This window comes from Lonchura striata, chromosome 14 (genome assembly GCF_046129695.1).
Source record: "Lonchura striata isolate bLonStr1 chromosome 14, bLonStr1.mat, whole genome shotgun sequence".
Taxonomy (NCBI): Eukaryota; Metazoa; Chordata; class Aves; order Passeriformes; family Estrildidae; genus Lonchura; species Lonchura striata.
In genome coordinates, this window is record NC_134616.1 from 4,639,338 (window position 1) to 4,659,989 (window position 20,652).

The 20,652-nt window shown below is 41.9% G+C and overlaps 1 protein-coding gene across 13 annotated transcripts in view; it reads left to right on the forward strand.

Annotated features, from left to right (window-relative positions):
• Positions 1–20,652, forward strand: part of LOC110477800 (uncharacterized) — an 84,602-nt gene extending 63,950 nt beyond the window's left edge. For 6 of the 13 annotated variants that reach the window (XR_013340787.1, XR_013340786.1, XR_013340788.1 and 3 more), the window contains 6 exons: positions 2,646–2,785; positions 5,301–5,404; positions 5,643–5,761; positions 13,806–14,109; positions 14,215–14,942; positions 18,763–20,652. Coding sequence is in view for 9 of the 13 variants with exons in the window: in XM_077786490.1 (XP_077642616.1) it covers positions 2,646–2,712 (67 nt within the window). In the remaining 4 variants the exon portion in view is untranslated. Of the gene's footprint in view, positions 1–2,645; positions 2,786–5,300; positions 5,405–5,642; positions 5,861–11,840; positions 12,053–13,805; positions 14,110–14,214; positions 16,440–18,762 lie in introns of those variants that run through there. The other 7 variants (XM_077786486.1, XM_077786485.1, XM_077786487.1 and 4 more) reach the window with 7 other exon arrangements.

Consider the following 20,652-nt stretch of genomic DNA (forward strand, 5'->3'; position numbering starts at 1 on the left):
GTCCCACCCCTGCAGCACAGGGACAAAGTTTTGCTGTAGGAGAGGCCTGGATACAGAGTGGTGGACAATCAGTGACTTCTGCAGGTCGTGACCAATTGTGTTTAAAAGGTGGAATAAAAAAGGAAGAGCTGGGCTGTGTTATGAGACTGAGAAATGGGAAATCTCCATCCAAGCTCAGAAAAATGAGCATGGCTTTTAGAGGTATTTGTGGGCATTTGTGTGTGATTTGTTCTAAATATCATGAGGTGGCCACATGTTGTAGTCATGGGTATTATATATAAATATTTATCATTGAATCAGAGAATGATTTGGGGTGGAAGGGACCCCTCAATGCCATCTAGTCCAAACCCCCTGTCATGAGCAGGGACATCTTCAGCTACACACGTTGCTTAGAGCCCTGTCCAAGATAACCTTGAATGTTCCCTGGGACAGAGCACCTTTCACCTCTCTGAGCATCCTGTGCCACTGCTCTGTCACCTTGGTGAGAAAATTCTTCCTTATGGCAACATTAAGCCAACAAAAGCAATTACTTAAGGAGCTTCAATATTATGCTTGTTTTTGCATCCTTTCAACCTGTTTGGCTTTTGTTGTTTATTCTGTTATGCTTTAGCTGTACCTGCTTACCCAGGAACAGACAACAGAAAATCTTCTGTAATTCTTTAAAACAAATTGTGTGAGATGGAATCAAGTGTCATTGCAGCCACTCTGAGGTTGGCCAAGAACTGAACTGGGGAGGCATCTTCCATTCTCAATGCTCAGTCCTGGAGAACAGAGACACAAGGAGGTGACCCATTGTACAGCTGCCACCAGTGCATGGTTTAAACACAGATAGTGTGAGGTTTATATATTTTTAATTCGCTTTTATGTGAGCCAAATACAAGCAGCCTCGTAAAGCTCACTCTTAAACCAGATTAAAGCAGTGTATTGGTAGCATTTATTGGTGGCTTATAAATCGTGCTGGCACTTTGTGACTGTCCACAAGCTGGTTTTGCTGTTAAAGGTTTCAATCATGAAGATGTACAGCATTACTCCAGGCACAGTTGTAGTTCTACAGAAATTATGCTGAGGTGTTTTTGGAGACCTGAAATTTGTGGAAAACTTGTGTGTATGGAGTAATTTTGGAAAGCTGAGTACTTTTACATGTACTGAGTACATGTAAAGGTACATGGGGTACCTTTAGTTGCTGTGTTAAGAAGCACTTTAACTAAATAAATGAAATATCGTCCTGTGTCTTTATGCAATTCAGGAAAATTTCTCATCATGCCAGCGTGCAAATTCCCAGGGTTTCTCTCCAACATCTACTTCAACCCAATTTAAGTTTTTCTGGCTGCTGATCACTTTGATTTCAGGTAAAAATCTCAGTTCCAGGGACAGTGCCAGGATTTGTCAGACCGTGCAGGTTTCCAGTTCGGGTTGTTAATACCAACAATTCCCAACCCCATTCCCTTGACTCCAAACTGTATTTGGGAGGCGTTTGGTGCTCCTGCATTCAAACAGTTAATTTTCACTATGTTCTGTTAAAGAAAAGGAAAACTGTCACCCTGTCATTTTAGAGTCTGACACTAAGCTTGTCAAAAGAGACAGCTGTTAAACTGAATTACTGTTGACACGCAGAGAAACGGCCCTTGCCAGATGTAAAGGACATCTGCGGCAATGAAGTGGTACAGGGTGGCTTTTAAAATGTGGTCATACTGGTATTTGAATAGAGCTCTATGGCATTAAAACGTGGCCTTGACTCACACAGTTTAAGGCAGCGAAGCAGAGCCAATGCCAAGCACAAAGAAGTGCTGATCTGTTGCTGTATCCATAACTTAGGCATGAATATGAAAACAGTGCAGTGTCAAAGCTATTAAGCTCTTATCGTGTATCCAGGAGGATGTGGGTTTAAAACACAGTAGGAAATATTTTGTATTTCTGGCTCCTTGGCTGTGCGGGTAGGTGAAGTGGAAATTCATAAGGTGGATTATGCGGGGAATGAATGGAAATAAGTCGTCTTGTCTCCAGCTAACAACTGCTCAGACAAGAATTGCAAAGGGCTTTAGGCTTAGCAAGGGAGGCTGGATGTGCCTTGCCGGCGTTCCTGATAACGCTCCCGGGATGTGGAGCACGTGGTGGGTGCTGGGGAGGCTCCCCTCTGGAGAGGGGAGTGAATAAAACCAAAAAAACATTGCACAGAGATACCTGTAAAATTCTGCTTGTGCATCTTAATGTGCTTTCACTGAAAAGAGAATCACGATACCGAGTTAATGTTGTAAAAAAAATATAGTTATTATGAATATTTTAGAATTTAGCAATTGAACCAACAGTAGGGAATTCTGCACATTATATAAGAGTGCAAGTCTTTGATTTGCATGTCTTTAGTGAAGGGATAAAGCTGTTTGGGGGAAAAAATATCAGTTAAGCAATTTTGCTAAATGTATGAAAAATGAAATGTTATGAGATGAAGCATGTATTCATTATGAAATGAAATTGATGTTTGAAGTGAAAAAAATATTCAGGCCAAACATTATTTTGAATATGTTAGCAGATCATATCTTGATTTAGTTGTGTGTTTAATGATAGCAGAAAGCAAAGAGTTTCCATCTGGAGAGAAGAAGGCAAATGGTATTTCCAAATGACACAGGTTAACCTGCTCCTTTCTGCAGGAAAACAGCACCACCAGCAACAACAGTTTGCTCTGGACCAGAAAAAAAGTGGAAGAGGTGGGGCTAAGAGGGATTTTCTCCTTCAAAAGAAGAAATGTTGCTTTCCAGGCACCTGTATGCTGAAATGGATTGAAATGCAGGTGAGGTGGATTCCTTCCTCTGCAGGGTGCTGGAAAGAGCAGAGTTTGTTTAGGTCTTGGGGTGATTTGGGCTGGTGCCCTGCATTGCTCTGGGGGCATCCCTTTCCCAGAGAGCATCCCATTCCCATGGAGAAGATCCCATTCCTTTGGAGAACATCCCATTCCTTTGGAGAAAATCCCATTCCCATGGAGAATATCCCATTCCCATGGAGAACATCCTATTCCCATGGAGAACATCTAATTCCCATGGAGAACATCTAATTCCCACAGGGAACATCCCATTCCCATGGAGAACATCCTATTCCCACAGAGAACATCCCTTTCCCATGGAGAATCCCATTCCCATGGAGAACATCCCATTCCCATGGAGAACATCCCATTCCCATGGAGAACATCCCATTCCCACAGGGAACATCCCATTCCCACAGAGAACATCCCATTCCCGTGGAGAACATTCAGCATCCTGTGCTGCCACTGCCCACCACTGCAGTGCCAAGAGCTGTAAGATCCGAGCTCGTGGTCCAGCTGGGAGCCTCCAGATGGCCAGAGACACGGGTTTAGTGTGTGATTTATGGAGGGGCTCCGGGCAGGGCTGCTGCCAAAGCTGACCTGAGGCCACCAGCAGGTGTGGCCAGCGGTGCTCCCACCACTCCATATGGCTGTGGTTGGTTGGGTCACAGCAGGAGAGGGTGTAACAAGTCCAAAATCCATGACTGAACATGGCCCATGCTGCAATCTCATTTCTCAGCAGCTGGCAGAGCTCTGCCATGTGCTCAGGAGTGTCAGGGTTTAACCTCCATGGCACAGGCACAGGCACAGAGTGTTTGAGCAGCCCCCAGGAGTCAGGGCATCCTGCTTTGTCCCTGCTAGGAGACATGGGAGAGGAGCAGCCAGGATGAACGTGCTCCCCTGGGATCAGAGAATGTGGGTGTGTTTTGGGGTTCAGGATGCTGGGAGAGCTGGTTCCTCAAGGATAACTTTGATGAATAAATTTTGAATGTGTTTTAGTTTGTGGAATGCAAGGGAGCAGGTGGCTGCCCAGCAGGGTCATCTCTGGGAGCCACTGGAGCTTCCAGCCTGGTGGAGTAAGGGCAAGACAGATTTAGGAGGAAATTCCTTTACAAAACACTGGCACAAGCTGCCAGGGGAGGGGGTGGATGCCCCATCCCTGGAAATATTCAAGGTCAGGTTGCACAGGGCTGTGCTAGGACAGGGATAACCCTCACCCTGCCTCATACAGGAGTTATTTGGGCAAAACCTCTTGTTCATCTCCAGAAGGAGGTTTTATTCTGCAATAAAAAGGGCTGAAATCTTCAACTCCCTTTCCACTGCTCAGTGCTGCAGGTTTTGGCCAAAACAGACTCACCTATTTCCACAGGTTGAACTTTGCTGTAATGGTTAACTTTTTACAAACAAGCACAAAGTGGAACATTTAAATAAACAGGAACAAGCTTATTATTAGATGGCAGGTTTTTATTTGATAGCTCTTATAATGTCATCGTTAGTTTATTAAAGCTTACCATGAAAAATCTCTCTCCTAATCTAAGCTCTTTCATACAGATTGCCACTTTGATTGACACCAAAATAAAATAACTAACCTATAAATTATAATGTACAGTTTAAATGATGGATAAATGCATTATTTGTAAAGCATTGCAAGGATCAACTTATGCAATTTCTAGAAAATAAAAAATATTTTACGAAGATAATAATAGGGCAGAACTCAGCTCTTTTTGTGAACATTCTCACTGCATACTGGTATTAGGTGATCCTTAAGCTGCCCTCCAACCCAAACTATTTATTTCAAGATTCTGTGCTATTTTTAGTAACCAAACAGGTCTGGGGAAAAAAAGCCTGATGTTATCAGCCATTTCAACATCAGCATCATCAGTCCCAAGTCAAAAATCTAAATCATAGAGTCACAAAAGATTTTGGGTTAAAAGGCACCTCAAAGATCGCCTCACTCCCACCCTCCTGCTGTGGACAGGGACCTTCACCAGATCAGGTTGTTCCAAACCCCAGCCAGATGGGGTTTGAACACTTCCAGGGATGGGCCAGCCACAATTTCTCTGGGAAACCTGTGCCAGAGCCTCCCCACCTCTGCATTCTTCCCAGAGACACCCCCAGCTTCACGAGTTCCCAGTAAGCAAATTTCAGTCATTGAAGTCACCCCCAAATCCATGTCTGTAAATACATTCCTACTCACCCGGCTGCTGATGCTGGAAAGGCACCTTTCTTTCCCCTCTTTTCCATGCCAAGGAGTGAAACTCCCTGAGCTCCCTGTGTTCCCTGGGAGAGGCTCCGTGCCTGCACAGGGCCAGCTGGAGATGTGTCCCCAAGCTGGAGTCCCCGACAGCGTTGCAGACATGGGAACTAAGTCATTTACCAGCAGAAAATAATAGACAATGGCTCCTTACAATCCGCCTGCTTGTTGGGAAAACAGGGATCTCCAGGGAGGGAAGGACTCCCTGCTACTTTTTACACACCCTATTTTAAGTTGAGATTTTTAATTCAGCTTTCATGCAGCCTGATAACTGCTCCTCACTGGAGGAAGAACCTTGGATAAATGGAATTTGCTCTGCCTTGCTCAGTGAGGCCACCTCAGAGCGCTGGTGCTTGGTGAGTACCATTAATGGGTTTAAATTTGACTCTGCAAGTTCCAACATGGAAAATGTGGCTCTTGTCCCTGGAGTTTTGCAGCTTAAAATGAGTTAATAGCACATCTCAGGCTAGATCTGACTGCATATTATAAATGACTAATTTACTTTTCGAATTTAGCATTTCCCCTGCTTAGATTGTGATTTCTATGAATAATTTCCTGTATAAAGGCTTTTTTTTTTTCTCTCTTTCTTCACAGTGTGAATTGAAGAAATGTTTGGAAACTGAGGTGGTTGTTACCTTTCTGTGTTTGGGTGTTCACGGAGTGTTTCTGGCCAACACCTAAAATTCAGTTTCCAAGGCAGGAGGCAGCAAAAGGCAAGTTTTGTAAAGACAAAATGAGACCAATGGAAAGAAATTTCCTCCCAGCACCTTGGATACCCTTCTCAACAATAAAATCCACCAGAGGAACTATGATGTTTGTGGATTTTGTAGCTCCTTGTTCAGTCCAAATATGAGGCAACCTTTCCCCTGGATTTATGGAGTTTAACACTGCAGGGAGTTTGGGATCTTCACAAACTATAACCAGATTTTACTGGTGCCAAATCTTTTGTGATCCAAGCTCATTTGTGGTGGGAATGGGCTCAAGATAAGGTCATGAGGAATTATATTGTTTCTTTCTTTCCCCTGTATGGAATTCCCAAAAGCCAGTTGCTAACTGGGTTGGTAAATCACATCCTGCATAAATATATTGATAAATACCAATATATCTTCAGCTAAGAAGAATCAGAGATGTCCCAAGGAGGAAAAATTAACTCCTTTTCCATCTCTGCTTGCATTGAAGATGTTCCTTGTTTCAAAGACTTTTTCCTTAGAATATCTTTTTGCAATCCCTGTGAAAAGCCAGGTAATATCCTTACATATCCTTCGTCCTGTCCCAGGTCTATGTTTTAAGATCAACGTCTCAGGTACAACCAGTTCTTCCAAACATCACCTTTTTCTCTTTTTGACCTTAAATGTTAATGTACTCTTCTTGCTTTATTTTCAGAAATTCTGTTTATTATTTGAAATGAACATGCAGAAATAGAAGTTTTCTCTAAATTAGGTGGAAACTCAATCTTTTACATATATTTTCTCATGTAATTGTTATCAGGTTGGTAAAAGGAATCTGATTTTCAGTAGAGGAGCAGAGTTTTCTTTATTTTTGTTTTATCTGTAGGGATTTTCCATGATTTATAAAAGCTGCAGGTACAGGTAAAGATAAGGAAAGAGGAGGGCAGGTATTGGTGTGTTCACTGAGTAGCTGATTTAGAGAAATGGGGGTCCCCTGGGCCCGACTTGCAACCAAATGACCAAAACACTTTGCCTTTTATTTATTTATCCAGCTACTTAACACTTCTTACCGTTTCTCTTAAATGAATTAATTTACCCTACAAAGCACTCCTTGCAATAATCAATGACTCATTACACTGAAAGCCCGCAGGAAATACTAATTAAATGAAAAATGTGCAGGAGGAATGTGCAACTTTTGTATTTCCAACGACCCAACTACTCAGTGCTTTCTTTTTTTCCCAAGTCCTCATAAGTTACAGGGAAGGTTTTTGCCTTCAGCCATAGGGAGCTGTGGTGGCTTGGAGGGTGGTGATATTTCCCAGCCATACCAAATCCAGTTCATTTATCATCAATATCCACAGGAAATAATAATCTCTTTATACATCACATTTCTCTGAGCTCTGAGACGTTCTAGTCATGAATTCCTTCCAGCTGCTTTTCTCATTCCCACAGCAGAATTGCTTGGGAAGGGTTATCCCTCACCCAGCACTTATTCCAACAATTATTGACTGATAGTCACTGGTAATTCCAACTCTCCGACAATCTTTGATAAAGATTTTGTGCTGTTGTTATGCTCCCAAATGTCTCCTCACCCATAAAGGCCTTGAACTCCAGGTTGGGTAGTTGACACAGCCACCTTTTTGGGATCTTTGAATAGGAAGATCTTAATAATATGGAAATAATGTGGAAGATGAAGTTTTTGTAAGGATAGAAATGCTGAAATTGAGAGTGGGTTCAAAACTCCTGCTTCCTTGCTGTGTCCTGCTCCCTTTGGTGAAGGGATTTCTGGAGCAATCGAGGTTTCTTTTATGCTTGGTCAGTGATTTTTGGAGAAAGTGTGTTAAGCAAAGCCATGAAATAAAGCAATCAGAACAAGGTAAAGCAAAATCCCCCAAAACCACCACCAGCACCAAAAAAAAAAAACCAAAAAAACAAAACCAAACAGTAAAGACAAAAAGGGAAAAAAAAGGCAGTTGCCAAGCTACTTTACTTCAGATCCTTTACACTGATGGTTTTGTAGGATATCAGCTTTCTGTTCTGGTTTGTTCCCCACCAAATCACCCCTCAGGTTTGTTCCTCCCTCCAAATTCATTTACATTTTTTGCAGATTGATGTTTTCTTGACCACCAGGCCATACCTGCATTCAGGTACTGCTGCTCCCATTTAGTTTAGCAGGTGACCCAATGCCAGCCTGGGGCACTCACCATCCTGGAAAAGTTCAAGTCACAAACACCAGAAATAATTATTTTAATTTTTAAGTAACATGGGAAGAGAGGGAGAATAAGAGAGGAATTAATTCCCTACTCGATTTTAAGGCAGCAAGAATTTAAGTCAATTTAGCTCCTTGTGCTAATTAATGCTCCCAAAGAGCTGTAAAATGTTACAACAGAGAAGATTAATTATTTAAAGTGGAAGTGACCAAGAGAAATTTGGATGAACATGATACTGCCTCTACTTTTGGTTTTCAGGCAAAAAATTGCATTTAAAATGGTGGCAATGTATTGAAGATTTTGGCAAAACTTTGTTCTCAGCTGTAGGCAGTTGTGTTTCTGTAGAGATTTCCTGTGCTGCAGGACAGGGAAGGCAGGGCAGGAAGGGTAAATTAGGAAGAAAAGAAGATTTTAATCCCAAATGGATGAAATTTGAGATAGAAATGGCTGGTTTAGCCCCTAACTCTGTATTTTAGAGATAAAACAAATGGTGGTGGTGGTGCTGGTAGTAGTAGACTGAATTTATTTATTCTGTAAATCAAGAGCTGGATATTTTCCTTGCTCCTTTGTAATTTTATTGAAGGAAAATCATAGATGTCTTTTTAGTGCTTCAGGGGATTGATACTTTCAGGTTACATTCCTGGCTTTCAGTCTAGTTTCTCCCTCACCAGCCTTTGGAATTCAGTGGGACTGATGGATTTCATCATTTCAGGAATTAGGCCTTAAATTCTGATGTCTACAAAACATAAAAGAGCTGGAATTGTGTATATTTTCCCTCAACCCACAATATATTCCTTAAAGACAATAGAAAAAAAAAATCATATAAAATGGTCTCTTTATTTGGAGGTACTTTAATATCAGAGGAGATTTGCTTCCAGCTAAGAAAACATTTGTTACAGAGCTAAAAATGTTTGATATGCTGCTGTATTAGATAAAGTTTGTTAGTGCACAGTGGCACAGTGCTGGTAATTGAAGAACTCACAGGATTTTCGGCAGTAAAAGATCCCCAGTGAGTGCTAAGCTCAGTGGGAAAATGTGATGTATAAATCTGCAGTGAGAGCAGAGGAACAGGATGGGAGCAGCTCTGCACTCAACCCTGGGAACCCCAAACCACCACCAAAGAACATTAAAGTGAAATAAAAGGAAAGAGATGATATCTTGGGGCATAAAAGCCGTTTCCAAAGAATTTTCTTGTTAAATATAATGTTGGACAACAGCCTACAGTAATTCTCAACTCACTGGAGACTCCTGCTGTCACTTGGCATGATCTGGTCTAGTGAAGGAATCAGACTCTAGCCCTGCCTTGTCCTGGAATATCTAATGCCATGAGAAGTGGTCACTGGAGATATTGAGAGAGATGGGAGAAGTCCAGGCAAGACAACCATGGCCAAAGTTGATCAATAAATTTGTTTTGTGTGATGGCATGAGGAACATCAGCTTGTGAAGAACTGATGAAGGTTTGTTATATCCTGAGTTAGCCAGCCTGGATGGTTTCAGGAATGGTGAAGGTTTGTTATATCCTGAGTTAGCCACCCTGGATGATTTCAGGAATGATGAAAGTTTGTTATATCCTGAGTTAGCCACCCCTGGGTGGTTTCAGGAATGGTGAAAGTTTGTTATATCCTGAGTTAGCCACCCCTGGGTGGTTTCAGGAATGGTGAAAGTTTGTTATATCCCGAGTTAGTCATCCCTGGATGATTTCAGGAATGATGAAAGTTTGTTATATCCCGAGTTAGTCATCCCTGGATGATTTCAGGAATGATGAAAGTTTGTTATATCCTGAGTTAGCCACCCCTGGATGGTTTCAGGAATGGTGAAGGTGAGCCTGGAAAGAGCCAGAGAAGGAACAGCAAAGCCACCAGAGGAATGTGACAACAAACTCCAGAGAGCAAAGGCAGTGCCACGGAGGGGGAGGCTTGGGCACCTGTTGTGACAGCTGTGACTAAGCATACAATGACCAGATCAGGGTGAATAATGAGACAATCTGCTCATTTAAGAGTGGATATACAAACCCAGCAGGGACATGAAACTGTTTTGCTTTGTTTTACTGATAATGTGTTATTGGAGTCATGTCTCTGGCTGTGTCCTAGAGTGGGTTCAAAGCAATTACTTACATAACACAGGATATATTTAAGTCAGGGAAAAGCAGGGAGGGAGAAATGTGTGTATCTCAATTTCTGGTTAAGAAGGAAAATGAAATTATGTTTTTCCCAATAGATTTATTGATTACCATTTTTCCAGCACGGGGATCTCCATCTCAAGGGCTGGATCATCCTTGCAAAACTTGAACTGGAAAGTAATCAATGAATGAGACTAAACTCTGTACCCACCCTCCCCAGTTCCTACCCTACCAACCATTAGTTATTCCAATAGCAAACTCCTTAAAAATAACTCAATGCATTCTCCAGGACTTGGAGCCCATCTCTAGATGCCTCCAGCCTGGTCCATGGTGGCCAGGCAATATTTGGTGCAGGCCTGAAGTGTTTTTCTCTTGTAGTGCTCTGCTTTAGGAGTGGTCACGTGTCTTCTGCATCAACTTTGGGGTTGATTTTGAGGTGGCAAATGCACTGCTTTCACAAAATTTCTTCCATGGGTGAAATAAAAGTGTGTTTGCTGCTCACAGAGCAGAGTAACATGCAGGACAACAAGGGAAAAGAAAGGAAAAATTAAATTCCCAAAGCCAAGAAATAGCAGAGTCCAGGGCAACTGCCTGTGATGCAAAATTGATTCACAAGTAATGGCATTCCATGAAAGGGTGACCACCCCTGCTTTAATTTCAAATTAAAACCATATTGAGAAACTTGGAATCCTAAGACAAGATTTGTGGGATGTAAATACCTGGTGGGTGCAGCCAACCAGCACAAAATATCTTTGGAGGGAGCTGGAGCTCGGTCCCTGCTGGAGTTCCCTGTGCCTACAGATCATCGTGTACAGGGAGTAATTACAGCAGGGTTTGTCAACTAATTTGGTGGAGGGATGAATTCTTTATCTATTAATCAATGTAGGGAAGCATGAAGCACCTATAAACCATTCATCTCACTTTAGCTTCTTGCTTACCTTTAATTAGAGTTGTTCTGATTTGATTGGGGAAAATGGAGGTACCTTGGAATAGAGAGGTGTCAGCTGGAGCATCTTGGACAGCCCTTCCTGCTGTGGGATCCTCAGAAAATAAGTTGACTAGTTTGGATTTTTATTTCCACAATGAACACCCATAAACATCTCGCAGGGTAAGACCCCTAAATCAGAGGTAAATAAAAAGATGGTTACACTGCCAGCACCTCACCAGTGAGAAGGAAGTTTGTAGCAGTGTGAATTAATTCATTTTTCATTTACACCTGCAGTGGGTCACTCCCTCTTTTCTAATTTTTCCCATTCCTTTATTGTTATTTATGCACAAGGAGGTTATTTATTAGGAAAAATTAATTTCTTCACCTATTTCTTTATCTACCATTGAAAGAGAGTAAGACCAGTGCTTTTTTTTCCCCTTTTAAAATTGTTTACCTTTTCTTCCCAGAATTTCCAGGAGGATTATAGGTAAGGCTGTGACACCTATCCAGGGTTATGGGATGTTTTACAACTGATGTGTTGTGTGTGATGCAGATAAATGCAACTGCAAGCATAGGAAGTCCCAGTGGGTCACTTGCATTTCATTTCATTTTAGCTTGACTTTAAATCAGTGACATTTAATTCTTTTTTATAAGAGAACTCTTAAAAATGTTTTTATAAAATGAAAAGTCCTAGTTAAGCCTTGGAGTCCTACACGGAAGCGTGGAAAACTGCAGCTTCACTAAAAGCTGTGCAGTAAATGTGCCGTTCCTTGGTGCATGCTTATTAAGGGTAAATATTGTTCTCTGGGTAGTGCCTAGAAATTGTAATTAATTTCAAATATGCCCTCTTTTTGTCCACGTATGCAGATTTCAAATCTGTGCCTCCGCCGGTTTTGACACCGTGCAATGAAGCATCCGAGCTCTCAGATGTCTGGCTCTTCCGAGTTGTGAAATGAGAAAACAAACAAACCCAACCATTCCAGCCCTGTCAATCTCCTTCTCAGTGGACAGATGCCCTGGTGCCAGAAAATCTTCATCCCATGATCCCACACCTCTTGGCAGTGCCAAAAAAAAAAAAAAAAAAAAAAAAAAAAAAAAAAAAAAAGCCAGAGATCTACTGGATGCAAAAGCGCGACAGTTCCTCACCTCAAAAAATGGGATTTGTGCCCACACTGGAGCTCCTGGATGAGGCTGTGTGGGGAAATGGGTGCAGCCTCTTGTTCTTGCGTTCCTGGGCTCCCAGATAATCCATCTGATCTGCTCATGGAGCAGGGTGCCCCTGGACAGTGAGGGATCAACTGGTGAGGGTCCAGGTTTACGGAATGAGCCGAGTACAGTCAGTAGAGTTTGTGGATTGTGTTGTTAATTAATTAAATGGAATCGTTAATTATGGTTTTAAATATTTTATTGGGTACTTATCTGGTGGGAATGGGCTAAACTTTCTGAGGAAAATGGAGAGTTTGGGTTTTAATGCAGACAGCACTCTGAGCTGCCTATGGCCATGTCCCTTGAGGGCCATCACCCAGGTCAGGCATCCTGTTGGGCACAGGATTTTTTGGAGGGGGACGAGGCTTCAGTCAGGTCTGTCCAAGCAGTCCAGGGGACATCTTGGTGGGCACAGTTCCAACAAAACCCAGCCTGGTGCTGCCAAACCCCACAAGATGCACCAAACCACCCTGGAGCCCTTACCAGGTGGGTTTAAAACCCCACAAATCCCACAGAATTTATTGTACAGCAAACTGGCACTGCCTGAGCCTGGTCTGTTTTGGTACAGATGAGGTTTTCTTTCTGGCTAACAGTTTGTTTTCAGTGTCACATGTGGCATCCCAAGAAGTTGCAGCATTCAGGCCTTTTTAATGAATTCCTATCCTTGCATATTAGTGGGAATATTTCCACTGCAGCAAACACCATAAACAGTTTCCACACTGGGGTGTGTTATACTGCCACCAGAATTGGTTCTTCTGATGGTTCATTTCTTTTATGCTGAGAATTCAGGACCAATTCAGCTCGGTTTTATGCATCATTAGAGATTTACAATTACTTTGCTATAGTTTCTTTCTGGAAGCCTATCTCTCATGGTTAATGCTATGGGAGTCCTGTTGTGTAGAGGCTGCTATGAGCCACCTTATAGCAATAAAGCATTTGAGAAGGATTTGGAATTATGAGTGGCTAAATTCTCCATGCAGTGCCTGTAATGCTGTTATCCCTTGCTGAGCTTGGGTTGAAACCCTTTTTTTTCTTCTCCCCAAATTAGAAAAAAAAAAAAGTGCTGCTTCTTTGAGAGGTTTTGAATCATTTACATGTAATTTTTTTTTTTTTTTTGTTCAACTGCTGCAGTCAGAAATGAGGAATTGTGCAAATTTCCATTTGGATTTCATGATCCTTAAAATACATTTAGGTTGTATTAGTATATAATGAAATAAGGCCTCCTCATTTTTTTTTTTAATCTCACTTTTTAAAAGACCAATCATTATTTGGGACTTTATTTTGTTTTTTGGATTTTATGTGTGTTGCCAAAGCCAGTAAATTTCACAAGATTTGTCCTTGCACAATAAGCAGCCGATCTGCATGTGTTATAATCCACATAACTCACATTTTACATAAATACACTATTGCACTGAAACAAACATGATATGCAGTGCATAATATGGGCCTGATCTAAAGGCCATTAAAATCAATGAAAAGATTTCAAATTAACTTTTATAGCCTTTAGATCAGACTCTAAATGGGCAAATTACAGTTATGGAGTTTCCCATTTACATACCTGTGTGCTGCATTTAATGTATTTTATGGAATTGAAATTACTTGGTCCTCTTTTTCATGCTTTTTTAGGCTAAGAATTTGCCAAGGGCATCAACAGCAGTTTTCCCAGGCTCCAGCACAAGGATTATGTAGTCAATCCACAAATGACTCAAATCTTTGAAGAAAAGGGCATGGTTATCAGAGAGGCTTTGAGGACAGCAAGGACGGGAGTGCTATCTGCCTTTTTCCATCAGAGATTCCCATTCCCTCTCATTAACATCCTCAGGACATCAGCACAGCCCGAGGGAATCGCTTCCAACTTTTAAGGGGATGTGCACAAGACCTCGCCCCTGCGTTGTTTCAGACAGATCAAACCAGATTTGCCTCGTGTAAGGTGAGAAGAAAGGCTGGGGCACAGCAGCATTAGGGGAGGGATTCAAAGGTTGCAGGGAATTTTCCAATCCATTGTTGCATCTTGGTAATCTTTCTTCCTTCACAGGGTTCTTCAATCCCACTGAGGATGTGATGTGAAAGCACACAGACTTTGTGTGGGGAAAGGAGATGCCTCTACCTGCTCCCTCCCAGTGCCCTGTAATAATGAAAAATGCTTTTGGAGCAACACTGGAAATAAGCCATCAAAATATCTGATTAAACCTCTTAGGAAACTCTCACTAATCACCTCTCTGCTCTTGATGGAATGTATTTATGCATTATAAATACACTTACTATGTGTGTGTGCTCCATAAATCACACCCAGCACTTGTATATGATGTATAAGCACATTCTATAGAACACACACAAATACAGATGCCAGGCTCCCACAGAGTTCATCACTGGAAAATGTTTGAAGGATCTGATCCTTAATATTTAATGAGAAAGATGCTATTTCCTTCCTCAGCTTTTATCTCTGGTTTGGCACAGTCATTAAATTTGTTGTTTCCTTGCAAGATTATATAATTTATGACCTAATTTTAGACTTTTGTGTAATGGCGTTGAAACACTCGTGGCATATCCTGATTTCTTCACACGGAGTGTTCCAGCCTCAGCCACCAGCTCCAACACGACTTCTGTGAGCTGCCTGTCAGCCAGGAGTCGCAGGCATGAGAGAAAAACAACCCAACAATATTCAGGCAGCATTAGAAGATTAGTTTGTGGGGGTTTGCCCTGCAAAAAATATGATTTAGCAGCATTTCCAAAGCCTTCTGCAGTGCTGGCAGGAATCCCCAGGTAAGACAGGCAGCACCCAGCAACTTTATTAGTGAAAATATTTTCATGCTTCTGACTTTCAGACTCCTCTGGGACAGCAGTGCAGGAGGGGTGTCTAGAGGTGCTTTAAAGCCACTGCCAGCCCCTCACCCTCTGGAATTTCCTCCCAGCACCAGCCTGGCTTCTGGGCTGTTTTTTTTGCTGCACAAGGTGTTGCTGAATAACTCCAAAAGGAATTATTCTAAAGTTGCAGCCACATTTTTTGGGTGTTTGCTGTGTGTCCAGAGTAATTCAGAGATGCTGCAAATAGTGCCATGAACTTCAGGTATTCTGTCAATTTTACCCATATTGTTGGGACCAGTCTTTCATAAACTTTAATATATTAGCTGTTGCATTAATGCACTTTGAGAGGATTTTATCCTGGCGTTCCATAGGGAAGTGGCTTGTGGTTGAGGAAGGATTTGATGTTTTGTTGTTGTGCCTGCAGTGCTATTTGGAGGAGTTTTCCTCTTTTTCCACCTTATCCTGAATATCCAACAGGGATGGAAGAGTTGGGGTGCTGCATCCTGAGATCAGCACAGGAACACAAGGGACCCCTCTACCACAACAACTTCATGTACAGGGTGAGGGGGTGCCTACATAAAAGAAAAAGCATCCTCATGAAAAGGGGACATCAGTTCTTGGATTAAATAAAATTGGAAAGTTTGTCTTCTTGGTTTTAATGGAGCAGTTCCAGGAAAGCAGCAGAGAACAAAGTGTTTTCAGAATCACATAATTCAAGAGTAAAATCTTAATTCCAATTACCATTGCAGGCACTTCTGGCCTTTGGAAACCTATGCTAATATTTATTATTATCTGATTGACCTCTGATTTCTTCATCATTTACATTAGCAACCCTGATATTCTTAGTAACATCCTTTAAATCATAGAAGCAGGTGGCAACAGTGCACGATGAAGTCACATCCTGCAGATTTTTTATTTACTTAGTCTGTTTTTTCCTGGTTAAATAACATTGTGAGATGCAGAATCTCACCTCCACGAAGTCTCTAGGGGTGTATATAATCATGGAATGCATCTTCTATAATCTCACAAAATCAGTCAATCCTATCAGATGTACAAAGAGTTTTACAAAGTCAGTATTTCACTCCCATCACTGCCTGACATTGTTTTCCACACAGCACAAGAAAATATTTACTTGACTCTTTGACATGAATTGCCACAAAGCCTTTGGAACAAAAACCAAAAAGTAAGAATTAAAATGGAGTAACTTGACTTAATGAATTTAGCCTATTTTCTGTGTGCTGCGTTTAGATGTCAGAAGATTTCTTATAATGTTTGGGATGGACATGGACACCTCCAATCCCTGTTCTTCAGCGAGGTGCCTACACACAGAACACAGAGCTGCCCAGAATATACAAAACTGGAAGCTGATCCTCTTCTCAATCTTCTAAATATTTTCTTTGCATAAGAGCATTTCTCTGGATGAATTAAGACACTGCAGTAATTTTCCAGGTGTAGGTGAGGTGCCAAGGGCTGCCTGGGGCTTTTCACTGCAGAGTTGATAAAATTGCATTTATCCACAAAGAGACTGAATTTTTTTTCACATTGTTATGGGATGAGTCGAAAAGTTTAAATTCTCTGTCTCCCATATCCAGTGCTCATCTTCCTGCCTTGGTGCTCCTCCTTGCAGAGAACACAGCCAGGGGTTTTCAGCATCTCCTCGGGAAATGTTCCCCATCTGTGGAGCTGGAAAAGTGGCACCCACCCGGGGAGGGCTGTCCTTGATCATCCTTGCCTCTCATGCCTCATTTTTTAAACTGAAATTTAATATATTAGCTATTGCATTAATGCACTTTGAGAGGATTTTATCCTGGCGTTCCATAGGGAAGTGGCTTGTGGTTGAGGAAGGATTTGATGTTTTGTTGTTGTGCCTGCAGTGCTATTTGGAGGAGTTTTCCTCTTTTTCCACCTTATCCTGAATATCCAACAGGGATGGAAGAGTTGGGGTGCTGCATCCTATTAGATTCAGCAGAATTTAGATTCAGAAGAAATTCAATTCTTCTGAACTTACATTGCCTTAAAGGGTTTGCCTTGACTCAGCAGGTGACAGGATTTGGGATGTTCCGGCTGGATTTTGCATCGCTTGGGAGAGATTTCGAAGGTTTTTTGTGAGCCTTTTCCCTTCTCTGGACACGTAGCCCTAAAACACCCTCTGATTTCTGGGTGTCAGCGAGGGAAAGGGGTCAGAGCAGTCCCAGATGCTGCTCCTGGAAGCTGTCAGTGTGCAGAAAGCATCAGCAGCAGCTGTAAAACACCAGTCCCAGCACCAGGCACCTGCAGGGAAACTCCTCGGGTGAAATTCCCCTCGGCTGCAATCAGGATTTTTCCTGCTCTTAGGGCAATCTGCCTGCTCCTGGCTGAAGAGGCACTTCTAATCGACTGCTGAGAGACTTATTAGCAATGTAAAAAAGAATTGGAAGCAAGGAAAGTATTCTTCCTGGCACAAATGTGCTTTGTAAAATTAGTTTTGCTGACAGGAGTAATTGGGTTAAACTCCTCGCGACTGTGGGTGCTATTTGTTGCCCCTTATCTTACCCAAGCAAAGGGTACCAAACTCTTTGAACTTTGCAAATAATTGTTTTCGAAGTGCTGGATTTTTTTTTTTTCTCTCTATAAATTCTGTAGAGAAAAGCTAGTTTCTAATCCTTTCTCTGCCAATGCTATTTCAGCCTTTCCCCGCTCTTGATTTCTTTCCCCTCTTTAGATTTTAATATTTCTTAGATATTACAAAAACCTCTTTTAAGGGGCAGTGCAGAGCTTTTGCTCAGATTGGGAAAATCATTCCTAGAGCTTTAACAAACAAGAGATAGAGAGAGAAAAAATATCAAATAGAAGAACTTTACTGTCGCAGATGTTGGGCCGTGGTGTGATGTGGTGTCCAGAGCCTGCCCAGTGCCCAGTACAGGCTCCTGGACTTCAGTCTAGATTTTTCTCACTCCAAAGAAAACCCCGAAACAAATCTCTGAAGGCACCTTCCAGCAGAGCCTGAGTGGGATTGTTTGTGCCCTGTGCCATCCATCCCTGGGCTGTGCTGGTGCCCAGGAGGAGCTGTCGGGGCGGGCGCCGGGCGAGCCGCGCTGGCACCGCTCCCTCCGCACGGGCGATTCTGCTCTGACAGTTTTTGGCTCCTTTGGGTTCCTCCAGAGCTGCACAGAATAAATAATGCCCTGCACTGGGCTGACAGGGAACTCGAGTGCAGACTGCAAGGAGGGATCCTCTCCCTGCATCACTTTCTTTTGTGCTGCTCTGAAATCATTTTCCTTGCTCCTGCAGCTCCTGTAAAGCCAGAAGAGCTCTCTCTATATTTGTTTCTAGGATGCCTTTTTCTCCTCTGCTTACAACTCTAAAAGCAGCTTTTCATGCTCCAAATCAGAGATAAATGGAAATCGCTGCTGAAGAAATAAAACACAAGGCTAATCAAATTGTGGCACGGGAAGCAGCCTTCAGCCAGTGCACTTTTGAGAGCTATTTTTAGACTACATTTTTATTTTGTCACTCCATATGGGAAGTCAAACCCATATGGTTTGGGAGAATGGAAGGTTGTGCTTTTATAGTGCTCTCACAAACTATCCCAGCTCAGCTTTGTCCTTAAATTCGTGCTTAAATCCAATTATCTGAGGTGGGACTGGAGGTTGTACCAGCACAATTCCCTCCTGAAGTGTAAAACTATTCTACATCTGTTAAACCAGTCTCCAGTTAACTCAGCTCTTCTTACTTACAACTTTTCTCATTCTTACACCTTCCTTTTTTCCTTTTTCATTTCTTCATCTCTGCTCCAAAGTTCTGATGCCCTGCTGGATGTGTTTGGTCCAGTACCAGCCAGGATGCAAAGCTGAGCATCCACAGCCATCACTCTCCTGCTCTTCGCAGCAGATGTTGCCGTCTTCCAAATATCCAGATTTCATTGATAATGGAAATTTTGGGGAATGGGACTTTATTCTGCCCACAACACCTTGGCAAATTCTGAGTATGCTGATGGAGCAATAATTAGCTAGTAAAGGTATTTTCCTTCTGTCACCCTAAATGTATAAAATTGGAAATGTGTCCTCAGTGTTCATCCACCAGAATTTATTTATTAATTGTTAAAACTTTTTCATGATACTGAGCCAAAACTTTTGTGTCTTTTAGGGATTTTTGTGGCATGGTTAAAAACATCGACAGGAATTTTCTAACATGGTAAATTTCAGAGGATCATTTTATGAGTTTTTCAATTGTAATCCTGGAGTTTCTTCCCTTTTCAGTTTTTCAAAAGGTGGAATTAAACAAACCCAAATGACAGGAAGATGCAACTGAAAGCTTTTATAGGTAAAATAGTGAGAAGAGGCTCAGAAATGTGGGTGATTTGGTTTAGTGGAATGGTGGAATTGGGCTGAAGGTTGGAGTGGATGATCTTGGAGGTCTTTTCCAAACTTAGTGATTTTGTAATTTTCTTGTGTGGATTACAGAGGCTCAGGGTAGCAAATAGCCCATGGAGTTGCTCTGACTTAGGGAAAAGCCCTTTTCTACGTTAATTTTGATTCCAGAGTTGTATTTAACCTCAGTGTAGAAGCAGAGCTAAGGAAAGAGCAGTGCATTGGCAGTTAATATTTTATGCCTTTTTTTCTTCCTTAGGAAACAATTCTCCCTTTTTGAGGGGATAAAGTGCAATGGGCATAGAAGAATTCTCAGTGGAGAATTCCTTGTGGCAGAAGGATGAGCAGCATGGAGATTTCTGAGATGGTTTGGATGTCACCTCCATCAAGTAGAAGGAATGTTATGCTGAAACTGTTCATCAAATCTGAGACCTCACGGATGATTTTGTTGGAAAGTCACGAAAACAACCACTGATTTTTTTTTCCCCAGGGCAGAGATTTTGTGTTAAAGGAGAAAATGAGAAAACAACCAGGCTCCAAAAGAGGGAAAAAGGGAAAACCTGAAATTAGAGCAGAGGAAAGGTATCAAAATTTGTAAAAGAAATTTGATAAAGTCCTAATTGTATTTAAAATCCATTATTGTTTTGAAATCCAAGGAACTACTGTCAAATTATTTGTGACACATTATTTGTCTAGTCAGAAAATCCTCACCTCTTGTATCCCACTTTCAAAAGTTCAGTGTACTCCATTCTGAAATCCCAAAAGACAGTGAAAACTCCTGGATTTCTGATGCTTGGGAGTATTGGAATTAGATGCAAGCAGCTGGATTTTCCCGGGAATGTTATTCTGGAGTATTTGGGTAACACAAGCTCTGGCACAGGTGCTGGGGGTGATGTGGCTACAGGAGCACTGTGAGGTGGACTCGGGGTGTCACTGCTCTTCCTGGATGTCACCTTGGAGCATCGTGGTCTGGGTAAATCCAGCCTGGAATCTGCCAGTGGCTTCAGCAGAGCTGGAATTCCACCCCAGAGTGACACAGGCTGGTGACATGGAGCCATCACTCCATGTCAAGTCACTGATGTAGAGCTGAAACGATCCTTGTCACATAACTGATCCGATCAGGTTCTCAAATTTCACTTGGAATTTTTTAACCAAGTTTCCATTCCCATTGCAAATATATGGATAACATGTTTAGGCATTATCCTTGAAAAAGTAAAGAAATAATTTCTTTTGAGATGGGTGATCTGTAGAAGACATTTGTGTAATTTTGTATTTTAAATGTGATTTATATTTATAAATAAATTTGCATAAAATCGCCA